At 42.6% G+C, this 15,304-nt stretch overlaps 1 protein-coding gene across 5 annotated transcripts in view; it reads left to right on the top strand.

Moving 5' to 3' along the window:
- Nucleotides 1-1,959: 1,959 nt before the first annotated feature.
- Nucleotides 1,960-15,304, top strand: part of pclob (piccolo presynaptic cytomatrix protein b) — a 59,626-nt gene continuing 46,281 nt past the window's right edge. For all 5 annotated transcript variants that reach the window (XM_077567233.1, XM_077567232.1, XM_077567230.1 and 2 more), the window contains exons 1-8: nt 1,960-2,096; nt 4,539-5,694; nt 6,527-7,186; nt 10,252-11,022; nt 11,094-11,897; nt 12,502-13,431; nt 13,499-14,332; nt 14,478-15,242. In XM_077567233.1, the coding sequence (XP_077423359.1) occupies nt 4,771-5,694; nt 6,527-7,186; nt 10,252-11,022; nt 11,094-11,897; nt 12,502-13,431; nt 13,499-14,332; nt 14,478-15,242 (5,688 nt within the window). In that variant the 5' untranslated portion in view covers nt 1,960-2,096; nt 4,539-4,770. The remainder of the gene's footprint in view (nt 2,097-4,538; nt 5,695-6,526; nt 7,187-10,251; nt 11,023-11,093; nt 11,898-12,501; nt 13,432-13,498; nt 14,333-14,477; nt 15,243-15,304) is intronic.

The raw sequence follows: 15,304 nt of genomic DNA, 5'->3' as shown, positions 1-15,304 counted from the left end.
CAGGATTCCCACGAGCGAAAGCACATGCAGGCACTTTCTCGCTCTCAGTCTCTCCCCCGCATCTCATTCACACTCCACCACCATTGCAGAATGAACTCATCCACTGTGCAAATATTAACAGGAGGCACAGTTGCAAAATAACAATATCATTTTAGAGCATTTTGACTGATCTTTCGAGACACGCAGAATATTTTCTTCTGTGACTATACGAGCACCGACGCTACCAAAAGAAAGACTTTACTTTTTTCTTTCATCAGAAAAAGTTAGTTTTCTAACCTTTTACATTCTTTAGTAATCAGCAAGAGAACATGTGTGAGTTTCACCAAAACATCAATTTCTAACCAAAAACCGGAGAAAAATAGCTTTTTAGGGACTCTGACACTCATATTTATTATTTGTGCTTGTGACACCTCAACCCATGAACTAATAAAAAGGGATGGCAAAAAAATATAATTTGCACAACTAAGAAATGTGCCTGAGTGACACTGTCAGAATAGATCAAAATTACATTAACATCAGAGGCTTTTTTTCACATGCCGTTCACCATTTACTCCATGAACAGTATCACCTTTTACCATGATTGTAACAATCTACTACATACTGTGAAACATACTCTGCTATACCATACCTACTAGTGTCTATATAATCTGATTGTCTGCCGCCCAACATGTTGGCCTTTCTGTTTTCAAGTGCGACAAAAACACGTTTACACTTTCACTAAGGTCTCACCTATTCTCTTCTTCTACACTGATTTTGTTGTTCTTTCAGCAACATCACGATGACATTGAGCAGGTTGTATGCGCACACCACAGCTATAAAAAAAAAAGCCAATGTGAAGGCCACTAAAGGGAGAACAGTGACCTTACAGAGGTGCTTTGCGCCTCTGGATATTTACTGTCTGACACGAATGCCCTCATTAAAAAAAAAAAAAAACAGCTACTGAAATGCACCCAGGGAAAAAATGCTTGGAAAGAAGGTTGAATTTGAGCTTGTTGATGGAAAGCAGCACGTCCTATTTGGTGTACCCCAATGCGGAGAAATGCTTAGCAAGTAAAAATTTGCTTACTTAACGTTATGACAAATCCATCTAAAGTTGACATTTGTGCGATTATTCAAGAAATGTTTTGCCTATACTCCAACATTGGATGGGGACATTTTGATTGATGACGCAGAGAGATATAATAGGCCTATATAGTGAGTAAGAGAGAAAAAGTGGGAATGAGAGAGAAAGCAAGAGAGAGAAAGGAAACATGCTCCCCCCCCCCCCCTCTTGTCCTACAGGATACCAAGTGAGTCAAAATAGTATAGTAATGTAAATTTACTACTATTATTACAACAAACAACTCCTACTAGTACTACTAATCATTATTATCTTGACATCATCATCATCATCATCACCACGTCATTTTATAAAACAAAAAAATACATATGCAACGTTACAACACGCACACACACACATATATATGCATATATACACAGTATATATATATTTATATATATATATATATATATATATATATATATATATAAAACAATAAATAAATAACTTTTTTTTTTTTGTAAATGGTGCAGCAGGGTAGTGGCCAATGGCATAGACTACCCCAACCCTTAACCGCTTGTCCTCACAAGGGCCGCGGGGGCGCTGGAGCCTATCCCAGCTGGCTTCGGGCAGTAGGCGGGGTACACCTTGAACTGGTTGCCAGCCAATCGCAGGGCACACAGAGACAAACAACCATCCCCACTCACAATTGCCTTATTTATTATAACAATAATAATAATAATAATAATTATTATTATAACAATAATAATAACATAAATGCTAATACTGCATTTCAAGAGGCTTTTTGTTTCATCACGTGAGTCACGTGGAGCCAAAACCCAGCACGTCCCCTTTAATTTCCCTGACCGTGCATCGCGATCACCTGTCATAAGCGACGCATGCGCACTGCCCCCCGCCCCCTCCTCTTCTGGAGGATGTTGCTGATCATTGCTCCCTCCATCCGCCGCTGCCCCTGTGCCCTCCGCCTCTTTACAGCCACGCACACGGCGAGCGCGTCACGGACCAGGATGGCTGCACGGATTCGATCTTACTGAAGGTATTCGTCCGGTAATCGTCTGCAAAACGAGGAGCGACTTGCCATTTGACATTGTGGTCGCGCAGGGTGAAAGATGCTGCGGGGTGGGAGGAGACGCGCTGATCCTTTTTTTCTTTGTGTTTTTTAAACACTACACAGCATGACAGGGCTTCCCTCCTCCTCTGCTCGTTCGATTACGGCTGATTTTGTGCAATTTGACACGAAATGAGTATGAAGTGTAGCTTCCGGTCAAGGGCATGCACACACAAATCTTGAGGATGACTCCGTTCTCCATCCGTCACGCTTCACTATCTCCCACAAGCGTTTAACATGTCGTGTTTTTTTTTTTTATTACGTTGTGGATTGGCTGCTACCTGTCATGTGTTGGGGGAGGGAGGGGTGTACTGGACCAGTGCTGCAATGCAATTTGATGTTCTCATCATGAATACATAGCTGTAGATGATGCTAGATGTTCCAAATGTACACCTCGAATGGTCCTTTCAAATTCATTGTGGTCTCTATGTACACATTGTGTATCGTTTCGTTGGATCTGTCAGGCTCGTAATGGGCATGCGTTGCTCACCCGAGCGGTTCCGACCCGCTCCACACACAAGCAACAGTGCCAGGCTGGATCTCCACTGGCTTGGAGTGATACACAAATGCTCAAATCAGACATTACTGGAGTGTGTGTGTGTGTGTGTGTGCAGAATTAATCACATGTTATGTAACAGCATGAGTGGACACAGAGTAATAATCGGCGTGTGACAAGGGGGGATCTACTCGAGAATGATTGGGTGGCATCATAGTGTGAGTGGTTTAAGTGTGCTTGCTGTGTTTGTTGCAGTGACTGGATCAATGCCAAGTCAGATTGTAGTGAATGTGGCCATGGTGTTCATCATTAATTACAAATTCTTTATTAGTCACCGTCATAAGTAATTGGGATTTTCCAAGCTGGACACTGACAATGGGGATTGTCTGGAACCAACTAGAACAGTGGTCTTACAATTTTTGACACCAAGGACGTGTTCAGAAATACAACTCAACTCAGCTAGCTAATGTCAATGTTAGCCAGCCTAACAACCACTACCTTAAGAAAAGCCCCAGGCCTAGCTCCAATAAACCGCAAACTTCTGAAAAAAGTTAAGTTAATAACTTAACTTGAGAATTATCACCGGTACACGAATGGTCAATGGATTTTTATCCCTTAGTTACCTTCACACCTTGCTAGTTACCGTTCCCATCTCTTACTGCCATCGTGTCCCCAATCCGAGCAACTAGTGCGTGCACCAGCAGTATGAATTTCTGAACGGCAAATTTGAGCAATGAACCGAGTTCATAACGGTCGGAGTGAACCAGTGTGTTCTTGAGCGTATTTCTAAAGTATAGTCCACAGATTTGCTGAAAAGCTCTTATTCACAGTTTTTGTATTATACATGTGTCTACAGGTAATGACCAACCACAGCTCAGCTGTTTTCAGTTTTTTTTCATGAGTCGTTCAGAAGCTGAGCCCATATGAACTGTGATGTCGTTTTCAATTGACAGCAAGTGGCATAATGGCTGCCACCAGAGATGGATAAAAATGGGTGGATTTGCTGCTTAATTCATATTCCACAAATGCAATACTAATCAGAAATCCGTGTTTTGACTAGTTGGGGCTCATAGAACATGTTTTGTTTATGGCAAGGTTGAGGGCCCAAGTGCAGCAATCAAAATAACTTAAATGCAAAAACTGTGTACAAAGTGGCAAACCAACACTAGGAAGCCATGACTTGGACAGAGACAGGTAATGCAAACGATGAACCGACGGAGAGAAACCTAAATACAAGCAGCTAACGAAACAACGAGAAACACCTTGACAAGATGTGGCTGAGGGAGCTGATTGGTGTACACAAGGGACCGGGTTGACGAGCACAGGTGGACACAATAATGTAATGAGACACATGGACAAGAGGGACGCAAGGAAAACATGACAAAACTGAAATCTAAGCAAAACCAAGTCAACACAACACAAAAACATGACAATTGTAACATTTTTTTTGACTTGACCTCCCCTATAACTAGAATAGAACTACTGTACATGAAATTATAACAAAAAAGTAAAAATAAAATAAAATAATTCTAGACTGCATTTAAGATGATCTTGTTAAGTAACATTCTTAACCTCTCCATCCCAGTAACAACTCTCGGACAATCGTAACAAGTAGTGGGTAGGTGAACTACTAACCAGAAACTGGCCCCAATTTTTGATGATGGGCCTTGAGTTTGATACGCTTGCTGTAGGAAATCATAAGAAATCCAGTATATGTTCATTGTATTCACAATTTATGTTTTCAATTGTTCGACATGCAGCCAAACACACCAAAACAGAGAACAATGTGATGTTAATTTGCTTCCCTTCCATTATCCCTCCATCTTATCTTGTTCCCTGTCAACCCTGACCTCCTCCCCTTCCCCCTTCTCCAGGAAGTCTTATGTAGATGCTGAGCCAGAGGAGAGTCCAGGGAGCAGCAGCAGCAGCAGCAGCAGTGCGGCCGTCGATGCTGTCTCCTCAGTGCCCACTCCAGCTCCCCCCCAGGCCTTGGCCGGAGCGCCAGGAGAGGGAATAGACAGCAGCTCCTGCTCTGAGTCAGACGCTTCTGTAGATTCCAGCTCCTACACTGAAGAGGAAGAAGACGAGGAAGACGAAGATCCTAATATGTTTTCTTCCAAATTCCTGAGTGGGACCAACCCGCTCAGTGCAGTGTCCTCTGCTGTCAACAAATTTGGTCTGTTTGGTGATGATGGGGATAAGAACCAGAAAAGCGGAGAGCAGCAGCCAGGTGTGGACCAAGGGAAAGGCCAGCTACAACAGAAAGGACCCCCAAAACCCAACCAGGGTGCTCCTGTGCAGAGGAGCCAGCCCCCTGCAAAACAGGGGCCGCCGCAGCTGCACGACAATGGACAAGCGGGGCCCCTGAAACAGACTGAGGGTCAACCGAAAGGCTTGCAACCACAAGGTTTATCCAAGCCTGGAGGTCCACTGGAGGCTCATGGAGATGCAGGGACCAAAATGCGAGAAACCCAGCAAGGAACAGCCAAGGTTGGAAAGCAACAACAGGGGTCCCCTAAACCGTCCCAGCAACAGCCAGGGCCACCTAAACCTCTGCAACAACAGGGTTCCCCTAAACTATCCCCACAACAGCAAGGGTCTCCTAAACTATCCCAGCAACAAACAGTGCCACCTAAATCTTCTCCACAACAGCAGGGGTCCCCTAAACCATCCTCGCAACAAGGACCACCTAAAACTTCCCCGCATCTGCAGGGCTCCCCTAAACCATCCCCGCAACAGAAACCATCCCAGCAACACTCTGGGCCACCTAAACCGTCTCCGCAACAACAGAGCACCCCCAAAGCCACCCCACAACAGGCCTCGTCCAAGGTGGGCGCACTGCAGGCAGCCCACCAGCGAGGCCCAAAAGGACCTGCCACGCCGGACCTCATGCGAGGGTCTTCAGTTTGTCCTGTTTGCAACACGACCAAACTCAATATGCACACCAAGGAAGCACCAAACCATAAAACATGCACACAATGCAAAACTCAGGTGTGCAACCTGTGTGGCTTCAGCCCTCCTGATGCTGATGTGAGTATTTTCTAGTTTTTACTCATACGAGTACAGTCAATGAGCTCTTTGCACAGCTCAACTACTTCCTGAACTTAACACCACTCCTTTGTTTCCTGTCTTTCACGATTGGACAAATTGATGAATCCAGGTGTGTCTGGCCATTGTCGTCGTGGTTACGGAGGTCAGGCACACCTGAATTAATCATCTTATCCACTCATGAAAGACAGAAAATGAACGAGTTGTATTGAGATGAGGAAGTAGTGGATTTGTGCAAAGAGAACATTATTTTACAGAACATGGAAAGATGTACTCCAGACCAGTGTTTCCCAACTTTTCTGAACCTTTTTGAGATTTTTCAGACCATTTAGGTGAAAATGGACAATTTCACAGCACCCCTGTATGGGAATCACTGCTATAGACCTGAAGATTGATTTAACACTAAAGTCACATATTAACAGAGTTAAGTCTGTCTAGATTGTTATTCCATCAATCCATCAATGACAGACGCCCATTTTTTTGTCGATTAACAATTGATGAGAAACTTAGAAAAAATAATGGATTTATTTAGCATTGGTGGAAGTGGGTTTTTGTTCGTCTATGTAATTAATTATTAATAACTGGATCAGGAACGGATCTGGGCATTCCATCAATGACATCATTCATCATTTCTCATTACATTACATCATAACACATCGGAATAAAACGTTCAAAACAGGGTAAAGCTGGTGCAGCTATCCCTCACTATTTAAACTATATTATTAGTGTAGGTACATTTTCCACCTCTGCTAATAACTATTGCCCAATTTAGAATTTACATTATATTTTGTTTTTATTTTTTATTTTTATCCAGGCATCCGAGTGGCTTTGTCTCACTTGCCAGATAAAGAGAGCTGAAGGACCGCCGATGAAAAAGCCAACGCCATCCCCCTCCAAAATGCCATCGCCTGCTGCATCAGGTTTAACCACCAGGACACAAACTACATCAATAGCCAAAAGTGAAGCTCCCAAAGGCCAAGCAACTATCAAGCACGTCGGGACAGACTACCAGAAACAGCACCCAGGGAAAAGCGGTCCGGCAGCAGCCACTCAACAGGAGTCCGGAGGCTTGTTTGGTTCTGGTGCTTCTAAAACAGCAAAGCCCGAGGAGACAGTGACCGGGAAAATGTTTGGATTTGGTTCCTCCATTTTTAGCTCCGCATCAACACTGATAACTTCGGCGGTTCAGGACGAGCCCAAAACCACACCGCCGGTTTCTCCCAAAGTACAGACCAAACCAGCCGCCGTCCAGGAGAAGAAACTACAACCGGAGCAGGCCAGAGTTCCTCCTGGAGGACGTTCTCCTTCGCAGTCACCCGGGCACCTTCCCAAAAAAGGCCAATCTTCTTGTCCTCTTTGTAAGATGGTGCTCAACGTGGGCTCCAAGGACCCTCCTAACTACAGCAACTGCACTGAATGCAGAATCACTGTCTGCAACCAATGTGGATTTAACCCCATGCCAAATGTTAAAGAGGTAAGATTGACTCATACGGATTATATAAGATAGTGAAAGGGTGGGTGGGCACTCTATATACTGCCAATTCACAACGGATGATTTCTTAAAGCAATACACCACTGAAAACTCATTTTCCAGTATTCGATTAGGCAGAGTGTGTAACGAATGAAAGTGCAAATAGCAATGGCATCTTATTCCCTGAATTTTATTTAAAGACAATTAAGTATCAAAATAATAAGATACCCTGGGCAGCACCATTATCCAGTCATGTGATCATGATGACGTATCCGGTGCATAAACAACGGTCACCTTTGAATGTAAGGTTGCTGACATATTGGGCTAAAAAAATGCCATCTTCTATCGCCAAATACTATGCCAGTTCTGATCGACTTAATCCTCAGCATGTCAGATTTCATGTCTTTCCTTGAGGGTGTGTAGGGTGACGTCTCTTAATGTAGAGTAAGCACGCTCAGCTCAATAAAATGTAGCTGGTGGACCGAGTAAAAGTTGGCTGATGTTGTGGACTAGCTTCTACTCGCCATGGAGTGGCTCAAATCGTCCTAATCTTCGGCCACAGTTTCATCTTCACTTTCGGCTGGAGTCAAATCTTTGGCGAGTCCCCCCTGGCTGTACTGCTTGGAAAAAGTTGTTCTTTGCTACAGGGCATAATTCCCTCTTTTATGTCCGCCATGGCACGCAATAATTCCATGTGATTGTTTTGAAGCCATGTGATTTTATGCCTGTTTACAGCACGCGATACGTCACGATCTTCACGTACCTAGTACAAAAAGATCCCTAAAAAGTAATAAAAAACCTAATCGCTTAACATAAATTAACGATTTTTATCTGGAAAGAGTTGAAATAAACTATTTCACAGATCAGCTGGTTAGTTTTTAATAGATGGCGTATTGCATTAATACACTTCACACATTAAGCAGGTCAACAACACATTCCTCTTACATAAATATAAAGCGACATGTTTGTATTTAACCATTAACATTGCACCATTAAAGAGAGCAAGCCATTTTTAACATTTTAAATTGGTCAAAATTTGTAAAAAAGAAAGAAAAAAGCTTGTATGGATTTGTTTGTTTTTAATAAATTACAAAATACTTGTAAAATAAACAATTTCAGATGTTTCATTTATTAAATAATTATAATTAAATAAATACTGCAATTATAAATTGAAGACACAATTTTATTTTATTTCAAAGCAAACTATTTTATCCATTTAAAATCGTGTTTTTAAATCTGATCTTCGAATGACCTTGCTGATCTGTGTGTAATAAAAATGTAAAAAGAGTTGCTTGAGTACATAATTCTTCCCAGACCTGATTTCGCGTCACTGTTAGAATTCAAATTGCTTTGTATTTTTCAGCGAGTAGGCACAATCTGGCCTTGGTTACAGTTGCTGACTGGATCTGACTGTTTGTAGTGAACTTAACAATTGCGTGTCTCTTTGATCCGACATTGCTTAAGGGGATTCCTCACCGAACACAACATCATTATTATTCTGTGGCGTCATCGATGACTAACGTTTAATTCCAATTTGACTTGTCTAACATCTCGTAAACTCTGCTTGAAAGCAGACATTATATGCTTGTTCCATGCTAAAAATACACATCCACACCTCGCAGACTTGTACTACGGAGAAAAGCGAGCACACACTGAAGTAAATGGATAAGGCATCTTTCTGGCAGTCTGAAGCACAAAGGACCTGACACTCGACTCTGTAATTCAATGCACAATGTGCAGTTCGTAAGGACAAGCTTGCCAACGACACCCCAAGGCTGCTGCTTTACCCTGTAACAATGATGTGCAGTCGGATCAAGCTATAAAACTGCTTTGTACAAAAAAAATACATTACATATCCAGTAATTGACTCTCGTTCTTCCCTAAATTGCATCTCCCCAAATCAAATTAATTGTGTTTATTGTCTTGCAAATGAGACACCTACCCATTGTGTTCCTTGACTAAAATGTGTTTTGCTCGGAATTGGATGTCTTAACCCCCACCCCACCCCCCGATTGTATTGCCTCTTTTTTTTCCTTCTCATTTTTTAATGTTTGTTCAATTCAGTCTGCTGTGTTTCCATAATGTAAAAGTTCCCAACATATCCAACCTTTCAGTACCCCTTTGTTGTGGTACATGTCCCTGTAGTATGCTTTGCTTCGTTACACTGCTGCTTGATTGGTCGACAGAGAACAGTCCATCTTCTTACTATGTATGTGTTACTATGGAATTAAGGGAATGGGAGAAAAACAAAAATGGCATTTGGAAGCCATGTTTCTTGTTGACCGTAACTAGAGATCAGCATGTCGGCCTTCCAGTCGACAGGTTTGGGGTTTGAGAGGCCCTCATGTATGGAGTTTTCCTATGCTACTGGTGTGGGTTTTCTCTGGCTACTTTTTTCTCCTTTTTTCAAAGAACATGCATGACCATTTCATTGGTGACTCTAAATTGCCCAATGGTTGATTGTCTTGAATGTGACAGACTCTACACCCTAAAAACTGATTGGTCAAATTAACCAGGAAAAAAATGGTTACATTTGACCAATCTAGCTGGTAGTTATGTGTCCGACAGATCCTTTGGTTAAAACAACCACTCTACAATGGTAGGTGTTTTCAACCAATATATATCTCAGGGCAGACACCACTAGCCCACTGAGCTGGTCACGCCTAGTAATCTATTTAGACACACATTTACATGTTTAATTAAACACTATATAATAATCACTTATAATAATTATTAAATACATTTAGAATACAATAAATTGATACATTTTTTTCCCCAAGTTATCTATCTAGACTTACTTTCTATTGGAACCAATTTAATTGGTTGTTTGGCTAACCCATAAAATTGGTATGCCTGTAACCACCCGGAATGGTCAACGTCTGACTAATCTATTGGTTAATCAAGCCAATATGAGCTTAACCTACTAGATTGTTTGTTTGTTTTTTTAACCAATCAATTTTTAGAGTGTTACCCCAATGAGGATATGAATATAAATGAATTCAACTGAACTATTTGGTGAAATGTGGCTTAATAGAAAAATTTACCTTTATCTGCTGTATTTGTTTAAGGGCATGGAGTGGCTTTGTTTGAACTGCCAAGTGAAACGTGCGACAAGAGGAATTGAACCTCCCAAAGACAACCCATTGGCCAGTTCCCCATCGAAAAGGACACCGGGACAGCATGTACCGCAAACGACTTCTGCGCCGGGCTCAGCAAGAACACAGTCATCCAAGACTGAAGCTGTTACAGCACAAGACAGTAAAAAACAGGCCAGCTCAGCTCCTGCTCAGAAAGCTCAGCAGGACAGTGTGAAGGCAAATCTGCAGAAAAAAACAGAGCCGTTACAAAAGCAGGGCAATGCCACCGATGCTCCACAGCAAGAATCAGGTGGTTTCTTTGGTTTTGGCAGTCCTAAAAAGCAGACTGATGCTACTAAGCCTGCTGAGTCAGTGACAGGGAAGATGTTCGGATTTGGTTCCTCCATATTCAACTCTGCATCCACTTTGATGTCCTCTGCTGTGCAAGAGGAACCAAATCCGACACCAACACCAGCTTCTCCCAAGATGCCTACTTCAAAGGACTCCACGTGTGTTAATAAACAACCAGAAAAGAAAACAGAACAAAGCCAGCAGCCGAAAGGGGACAAACTTTCATCAGAGCCACCGAAGACAGCATCCGCTCCCCTAGTTGTTTCCAAACCTGTACAGTCGTCCTGTCCTGTCTGTAAATCACAACTCAATGTTGGTTCTAAAGATCCCCCCAACTACAACACCTGTACTGAGTGTAAAAACACTGTCTGCAACCAATGTGGATTTAGCCCTGTGCCAAATGTGAAGCAGGTAAAATGGTTTATTTAATGTTTTTTGTGCTCTTGTGATTTTGAACAAACTCTGTATGTACTCATTTATAGGTGAAGGAGTGGTTATGCCTCAACTGTCAGATGCAACGAGCCCTCGGAGCATCACAGCCTCCTGGAATGCCCATGATGAAACCACAAGCCTCGCCAAACAAAGTTCCTGCGTCTGCGACTGTCACAAACAAGGAAACACAGCATAAATCTGATGCAAAAGATGACCTAACACCTGCTGAGTCCAAAGTAAAGGCCACACCTGCGAAGGAATCTGGAAAAATTGATGTTGCAAACCAAAAAACTCTCACTTCGGCTTCAGATCCAAAAGCTCTAACAGAAGACCAGAAGAAAGGACCTCAGAAGCCCTCAGAAGCAACAATTATGTCTGGGCAAAAGCAGACTAATGCTGCTTCAAAGGCACAAGAAGAATCCCGCAGTCCTAAACTACAGTCTGATGCAGTAAAGCCCACTGATTCAATAGGCGGTAAAATGTTTAGCTTTGGCTCCTCTATTTTCAGCTCGGCGTCCACTTTAATCAACTCAGCAGGCCAGGAGGAGCCCAAAACGACACCCCCACTGTCCCCAAAGATGTCTGCTGCAAAGGTGACCAAATCACCACTTGCTCAGGAGAAAGAACCGGAGGAGAAACAAGAGTCCAAGTCTATATTGTTACCATCTAAAACTCATTTAAAGGAGGCGGCCGTCTCCCCGGCATCATCCAAAAAAGGCCCGTCTACTTGCCCTCTGTGTAAGGGAGAACTTAATTTGGGCTTAAAGGATCCACCCAACTACAGCAATTGCACAGAATGCAAAAACACTGTTTGCAACCAGTGCGGATTTAGTCCAGTGCCAAATCAGTCAAAGGTAATTCATTTACCATAATATTTAATCTAATATAAAAATATTTTGGGGGAGAGTCTAACCATGTTTTCTCTACTACTGTGGACAGTGGTATACTTGCCGTTCGGCACTTGCGAGTTTTCCCTAGGTTTTTTGAAGAACTTTTTGGTTTGTTCCTAATGCATTTTAATGACCATCGACTATACACACATTTTCGCTCTTTGTGAGTGGGCAAGTATTTTGTCGGTTTTTAAAATGGCATTTTTGACCTACATCTAGTTAGAAAGTGTGTGTCCCACAAGGCCCCCCAGTAGAGCTGATGAAAAATTGTGGCCCTCTCCATCATTTAAGTTGCCCATTCCTGTTTTAAATTCTCCTTAGGTGTATATATACAGTAAGTGTGAATGTTTGTCTGTAGAGTATCTACCCTGTAATTAACTGGCAATCAGTCCTAGGTGTCTATTGTCTGAAGTGAGCTGGGATAGGCTCTAGTTACCTGTGACCTTAATGACGGCAAGGGTTATAGAAAATGGCTGATCGGATGATTGCTGCTTATCATTGTTTGACAACAATATGCACTTAATTTAAATAGTCTTATTTTTGAAGTTATCTTTCTCTCTTTTTTTAGGTCAAAGAATGGCTATGTCTGAACTGTCAGATGCAAAGAGCTTTGAATGCATCTGAACCTCCAATAAAGACCCCCAATGCAGTAAATAAACCACCTCCATCGTCCATACCTCAGAAGACCACTGTTTCAAATTCATTTGAAACAACTAAGAAGGATGTATTGAAATCTGATGTGCTTCCAAGAATACAGACTGCAGCACCTGATAAGAAGGAGGGTTCTGTACCAAGTACTCCACAGAAGATCCCGTCCGTAACTGCTAAAGAGACAGATCAGAACAAACACTTTACCCCAGTTTCTGACCAGCAACCTAAAACAAAATATGTCTCTCAGAAACCATCAGACCAGACCACTCATTCCGGACCAGAACAGAGCAAAGTCACTTCAGACGGCCAGAAAGAGTCATCCAACCAGTCTGGTTCGAGCGGCCCTAAAACCACTTTCGATTCATCTAAAACAACTGACTCAATTACAGGGAAGATGTTTGGTTTTGGCTCTTCCATTTTTGGCTCAGCATCCACTTTGATATCATCAGCTGTTCAGGAAGAGTCACGCACGACACCACCAAGTTCTCGCAAGATGTCTGCCCCAGTGCAGGTCTCTCCAAAGGCGGCAGCTGTGCCCAAGGTTTCTCCCAAAACTACACCAACAGCTTCTCCCAGCAAAGCACCACCGAAAGGACCCGAAAATCTCACAAAGGAGGTCAAGAAACACGGAGAATTAAATCAGAATAAGCAGGATAAAGTTTCATCACTGCCAACAAAGGCAGCCATAGTTTCCCACACCCATCCTAATGTACACCAGGAAAACTGTCCTCTATGTAATGTAAAATTAAACATCGGCTCTAAGGAACCTCCAAATTACAGTAGCTGCTCTGAATGTAAGACCATGGTCTGTGACAAATGTGGTTTTACGCCATTGTCTATTGGAAAGGTAACTGTATACTCTGTAAATTATGTATGTATTTGTATTTGTTTGACACATTTTTCTTTTATTTCAGAAAAAGGAATGGTTGTGTCTTACATGTCAGATGAAAAGAGCAGTCGAAGCATCTGAGGAACCAACTTCTCAAAAACAAGACCATGTTCCAACTGTGATCAAGCTAACAGACACTTCCAAACCGATTACATCTCAAATAAAGGCAAATCCAAAGGCTGCTGACACCCCACAGCAAAAGTCATCTACAGCTTCAGTTAAGTCAAACAAACCTGAAGCTTCCTCTACACCAGTGAAGTTGGATAGCCAAGCACCTGATGCTGAAACGAAACAGAAAAATTATAAACCTGTTCCTGAGAAACCACCAGATCAGCCAAGCCAACCTGGGCGCAGGCAGAGCAATGCCACTGCAGCAAAGCTGCAAGAGACTGGAGGATTTTTTGGCTTGGGTGCTACAAAATCCAAGCCGGATGCAGAGAAGCCAGCCGATTCCGTGTCAGGAAAGATGTTTGGTTTTGGCTCTTCTATCTTCAGCTCGGCATCTACATTAATATCATCAGCTGTTCAGGATCAGCCCAAGACCACTCCGCCAGCTTCTCCCAAAAAGTCCCCTGCGAAAGAGTTTAAATCTGATAATTCTCAAAAGCTGGAGCCACAGAAGAAGTCATCAGAGTCATCACAGGTGGGAACAGCACCTCCATCAGGTCCAACTAGAGGAGATAAAGACACACCCAAACCTCAAAAGGCTGTAGAAGCAACCAAGTCAACTGTCAAACCAGGCTCTACCTGTCTACTCTGTAAAGTTGAACTTCACCACGCCAATTCCAATACCTGCACTGAATGCAAAAACACTGTATGTAATCAGTGTGGGTTTAACCCCATGCCAAATGAAACAAAGGTAAAACTATATACATTTATATATATATTTTAAGTGATGCAAATACGATTACATGCATGCCTTAATTTGTATTCTCTGCTTACAGCTTGTTAAACATTAAAATTGAACTTACATATGTAATTGGAGTGACCTTACTTTTTTTTAGGTTAAGGAGTGGCTGTGTCTCACCTGCCAAATGCAGCGTGCTCTGGGTGCGAGCCAGCCCCTAGGAGCTGTGACTAACAACTCTCACATACCCCCAAAAGATGTCAGTAGCACAGCTGAACCCGAAAAGAAAGTGGCATCAACACCAATCTCACCTCAAAGACAACCAACAGCTTTGACAGCAAAGCCTGCTGCAGCTTCTTCGGCTGCTAACAAGCCAAATGGTCTGAAAGAAAACATTTCAGCTCCTGTTAAAAAGAGTCCACAGGACCCTCAAAACATACCTAGTGTCAGAACATCACCAGGCCAGACAAGGCAAGCTGAGCGTATAGAGCGCAATACAGCAGAATCAGGAGGATTTTTTGGTTTTGGCGGCAGTAAAACCCAACCAGACGCTTCTAAGCCTGCAGAAATAGCTACAGGGAAAATGTTTGGCTTTGGATCTTCAATTTTCAGCAGTGCCTCAACTTTACTTAACTCATCTCCGCCAGTTTCCCCTAAGATGTCCCAGACGAAACAGAATCAACCCTCTTCTGTCCAAAAGAAGGAACAGATGAAACCGGACCAAACTCAGCCAATGAAAATAACTTCATCTGAACAAACCAAAGTGGATATATCTAAAAAAGATGCCCAGCCCACTTGTCCGCTTTGTAAGGTTGAAATCAACATTGGATCCCAAGATCTACCAAACTTTGACACCTGCACCAATTGCAAGATTACTGTCTGTAAGCAGTGTGGATTTAACCCTATGCCAAATGTATCAGAGGTGAGTAAAGATTGCAAGTATTGTAGTCAAATACACACATACATGCACAAAGACACTTTGTA

This window comes from Vanacampus margaritifer, chromosome 6, assembly GCF_051991255.1.
Source record: "Vanacampus margaritifer isolate UIUO_Vmar chromosome 6, RoL_Vmar_1.0, whole genome shotgun sequence".
Taxonomy (NCBI): domain Eukaryota; kingdom Metazoa; phylum Chordata; class Actinopteri; order Syngnathiformes; family Syngnathidae; genus Vanacampus; species Vanacampus margaritifer.
The sequence above is the reverse complement of the archived record's forward strand: the minus strand, read 5'-3'. Positions and strand labels throughout refer to the sequence as shown.